At 50.0% G+C, this 4,765-nt stretch overlaps 1 protein-coding gene across 1 annotated transcript; it reads right to left on the reverse strand.

Moving 5' to 3' along the window:
* Positions 1 to 1,757: 1,757 nt before the first annotated feature.
* Positions 1,758 to 4,225, reverse strand: LOC135983093 (uncharacterized). The gene is made up of 2 exons (XM_065592629.1): positions 3,309 to 4,225; positions 1,758 to 2,235 (listed from the first exon to the last, which is right to left on the reverse strand). The coding sequence occupies exons 1-2, from the start codon at positions 3,844 to 3,846 to the stop codon at positions 1,775 to 1,777; spliced, it is 999 nt and encodes a 332-aa protein (XP_065448701.1). The 5' UTR covers positions 3,847 to 4,225; the 3' UTR covers positions 1,758 to 1,774.
* Positions 4,226 to 4,765: the final 540 nt, after the last annotated feature.

Genomic DNA, 4,765 nt, shown 5'->3' on the forward strand with positions numbered 1-4,765 from the left:
TCCCATAGTTCCCGCAGTCTCCCGCGCCCATTGGGATTGTGGGTTAAGATCCCAGTGCCTGATGGGACAAAAAACATCGTCGCAGGTGGTTCTGGGTACAGCCTCACCTCCTCCCTCCCTCCTCCCTCCCTGCATGAAAGCAACGGACGGCAGACAACCATTTTCGCGCCTTTTTTCCTGGGTGGGTGAACACTGCAGACTCCATACCACGGCAAGCATGGAGCCCGCTGAGCTCAAGACAGCAGTCATGAACATTGTAAACACCTCGCGCGTTCTCGTGGAGTTTATGCTCAGCCAGGACCAGAAAAACGAGGCGAGGAGGCAGCGGCGGCGGCAGCGCAGCGACAAGCATGATGAGGACATGGACACGGACACGGATACAGAATTCTGTGAAACCACGGGCCCCGGTGCTTTGGAGATCATGTTGTTAATGGGGCAGATTCTATCCATGGAACGCCGATTCTGGGCAAGGGAAACAAGCACAGACTGGTGGGACCACATAGTGTTGCAGGTGTGGGACGATTCCCAGTGGCTGCGGAACTTTCGCATGCGTAAGGGCACTTTCATGGAACTTTGTGACTTGCTGTCCCCTGCCCTGAAACGCCAGAATACCAAGATGAGAGCAGCCCTCACAGTTGAGAAGCGCGTGGCGATAGCCCTGTGGAAGCTTGCAACGCCAGACAGCTACCGGTCAGTCGGGAATCAATTTGGAGTGGGCAAATCTACTGTGGGGGCTGCTGTGATGCAAGTAGCCAAAGCAATCACTCAGGTGCTGCTACGAAAGTTAGTGACTCTGGGAAATGTGCAGGCTATAGTGGATGGTTTTGCTGCAATGGGATTCCCTAACTGTGGTGGGGCGATAGACGGAACCCATATCCCTATCTTGGCACCGGAGCACCAAGCCACCGAGTACATAAACCGCAAGGGGTACTTTTCAATGGTGCTGCAAGCACTTGTGGATCACAAGGGACGTTTCACTAACATCAACGCGGGCTGGGCGGGAAGGGTTCATGACGCTCGCGTTTTCAGGAACACTACTCTGTTTAAAGGGCTGCAGCAAGGGACTTACTTTCCGGACCAGAAAATAACTGTTGGGGATGTTGAAATGCCAATAGTTATTCTTGGGGACCCCGCCTACCCCTTAATGCCATGGCTCATGAAGCCGTACACAGGCAGCCTGGACAGGAGTCAGGAGCTGTTTAACTACAGGCTAAGCAAGTGCAGAATGGTGGTAGAATGTGCATTTGGCCATTTAAAAGGTCGCTGGCGATCATTATTGACTCGCTCTGACCTCAGCCAAAGAAATCTCCCCATTGTTATTTCTGCTTGCTGTGTGCTCCACAATCTCTGTGAAAGTAAGGGGGAGACCTTTATGGCGGGGTGGGAGGCTGAGGCAAATCGCCTGGCTGCTGATTACGCGCAGCCAGACACCAGGGCGATTAGAAGAGCACACCAGGAAGCGCTGTGCATCAGAGAAGCTTTAAAAACCAGTTTCATGACTGGCCAGGCTACAGTGTGAAATATCTGTTTGTTTCTCCTTCATGAAAACCCGCCCCCTTTATTGACTCATTTTCTGTAAGGAACCCACCCTCCCCCTTCCCCCAGCTTTCTTTCAAACCAAATAAAGTCATTATCATTTAAAAATCATTTATTCTTTATTAATAGATTAGAAAAAGAGGGAGGGAACCCGGGTGGTATTTGGGAGGAGGATTGCTGGGAAGGAAAAAGCCACAAAGAAAAGGTTAAAAAAATGACAGTCTTTTGCTTGGGCTGTCTACTGGGGTGGAATGGGAAGGTGTACGGAGCCTCCCCCCCGTGTTCTTACACGTCTGGGTGAGGAGGATACGGAACATGGGGAGGGGGGAGGGTGGAACAGGGGCTGAAGCGGCAGTCTGTTTTCCAGCAGCCGTTCCTGAAGCTCCACCAGATGCCGGAGCATGTCTGTTTGCTCATGCAGCAGCCCCAGCGTTGCATCCTGCCTCCTCTGGTCTTCCTGCCGCCATCTCTCATCTCGAGCGTCCCTCCTGTCCTCACGTTGGTCCCTCCTGTCCTCACGTTCACTGGCTTCTTTCCTATACTTTGAAACTGTTTCCTTCCACTCATTCAGATGAGCTCTGTCACTGCGGCTGGATTCCATAATTTCAGAAAACATCTCGTCTCGCGTTCTCTTCTTACGACGCCTTATCTGTGATAACCTTCGGGATGGAGGAGGGAGGCTTGAGGAATTTGCAGCTGCTGTAGGGAGGGGGAAAAAAGAGAGAATTGTTTAAAAAGCTACATTTTGCAGAACAATGCTTATACTCTTTCACGGTGACCAACACTATTCACATTACATAGCACATGTGATTTCTGTGCAAGGTCGCATTTTGCCTCTTAATGCTGAGTGCCTGTGGCTTTGCTGCTAGAGATCACAGGTCTGGGCAACAGAATTCGGCTTGCATGCGGCCATGGTAAGCCATTGTTTTACAGCTTCTGCGCCCTCCTTTCCCACATACCAAGCATAGCCTGTAGAGTGCTGCGGTTTTTCTGTTAACATTCAGCAGCAGCAGCAGAAAACAAACTAACCACCCCCCCTCTCGCCATGAATTCTCTGGGATGATCGCTGTACCCCTCCCCCCCACTGCGTGGCTGGTATCAGGGAAGATCCCTGCAGGCACCAAACTAACCACCACCACCCCCGCCGCCGCCCCCCTCCCGTCATGAATTCTCTGGGATGATCACGGTAACCCTCCCCCCACCGCGTGGCTGGTAACAGGGAAGTTCCCTGCTAGCCAAACGCGAAAAACTCAGGGCCAATTTCCCATCTGCGCTTGGCTAACTGCAGGGAAGGATTTATTTTCCGCCACAGGCAAACAGCCCCGTAGGAACGGCCACCTCTGTCCCCTTAATTAAGTTCCCGTATTTCAACCAGGTTACCAGGAGTGATATCACTCTCCTGAGGATTACACAACAAGATAAAGAACGGATGTTGCTTGAATGCCAGCAAACACCGGGACCATACGCTGCCAGGCTTTGTCAGGCAATGATACCAGATTACTTGCTGCAAGCATGGCGTGGTCAAGTGTCCTACCATGGAGGAGGGAATAAGGATGCACTGCCCAGAAACCTTCTGGCAAGGCTTTCGGAGTACCTCCAGGAGAGCTTCATGGAGATGTCCCTGGAGGATTTCCGCTCCATCCCCAGACACGTTAACAGACTTTTCCAGTAGCTGAACTGACCGCGAATGCATCCCAAGTCCTCAGGGCAAAGTAATCATTAAAAACCGTTTGCTTTTAAAACAAGTTTTATATTTTAAAAGGTAAACTCACCTGAGGTCCCTTCCATGGGGTCAGAGTCTTGGGTACTGGCTTGGGAGGGTACTTCAGTCAGGGTGAGAAAAAGATCCTGGCTGTTGGGGAGAACGGAGTGCTGTGTGCTCTCTGCAAGCTCATCCTCATCCTCCTCCTCCTCCTCTCCCCCATCGGCAGAATCCTCAGGCGTCGCTGATGAGACTATCCCCGACCCAGAATCCACGATCACAGGTGGGGTAGTGGTGGCAGCCCCCCCTAGAATTGCATGCAGCTCGGCGTAGAAGCGGCATGTCCGCGGCTCTGACCCGGAGCGACCGTTTGCCTCCTTTGTTTTTTGATACGCTTGTCTGAGCTCCTTGACTTTCACGCGGCACTGCTCAGAGTCCCTATTGTGGCCTCTCTCCATCATGCCCTTGGAGATTTTTTCAAAAGTTTTTGCATTTCGTCTTTTAGAACGAAGTTCTGCAAGCACTGAATCCTCTCCCCATACAGCGATCAGATCCAGTACGTCCCTCACGGTCCATGCTGGTGCTCTTTTTCGATTATCAGCCTGCATGGTTACCTGTGCTGATGAGCTATCTGTGGTTACCTGTGCTCTCCACGCTGGGCAAACAGGAAATGAAATTCAAATGTTCGTGGGGCTTTTCCTGTCTACCTGGCCAGTGCATCCGAGTTTAGATTGCTGTCCAGAGCGGTCACAATGATGCACTGTGGGATAGCTCCCGGAGGCCAATACCATCGAATTGCGGCCACACTATCCCTAATTCGAAATGTTAAAATCGATTTTGGCGCTACTCCGCTCGTCGGGGTGGAGTACAGAAATCGATTTAAAGGGCCCTTTACATCGAAATAAATAGCGTCGTTGTGAGGACGGTTACAGGGTAAATTCGAATTAAAGCTGATAAATCCGAATTAAAGTCGTAGTGTAGACCAGGCCTAAGCATGTGCGTGTGTTACTCCCCCTTGTTTCAACAAGATACCTGACATACTTAAGGTTATGGATGTGCTTAAATACTTTTCTGAATCATGGCCTATTCCAGTAGATAGATTTTTACATACCAGAACTTCCAACAAAATAAATTATTCTTTTTCAGGAGAAGGAGAAGGAAGGAGGTGTGGGACTGGAGAACTGGTGTAAAAAGACTGAAAAATACAATGAACACATCTACATATGTAGCAACAAATAGAAATAAATAGAACTGATTGAATGCTTAGTTCTTGGGACTGGAAGTCAGGGCCCCAGAGCTCTATTCCCAGATCTGTGCTGAGTCACTCTGGGTCTGATCCCAAACCCACTGAATCCAGTGGAAATACTCCATGTTTCAGATCCTCTGTGTCTTTGGTTTAGTCACCCACCCACGATGTACCTCATTTTATTCATCTGTTAATAGGTGAGTGCGCTAAGTTAATTATTAATATTTGTTAAATGCTTTGTCATGGAATGAAAGCTAATATTGAAGTGCTAAGTCTTGTTA

This window comes from Chrysemys picta, chromosome 4 (genome assembly GCF_011386835.1).
Source record: "Chrysemys picta bellii isolate R12L10 chromosome 4, ASM1138683v2, whole genome shotgun sequence".
Classification (NCBI taxonomy): domain Eukaryota; kingdom Metazoa; phylum Chordata; order Testudines; family Emydidae; genus Chrysemys; species Chrysemys picta.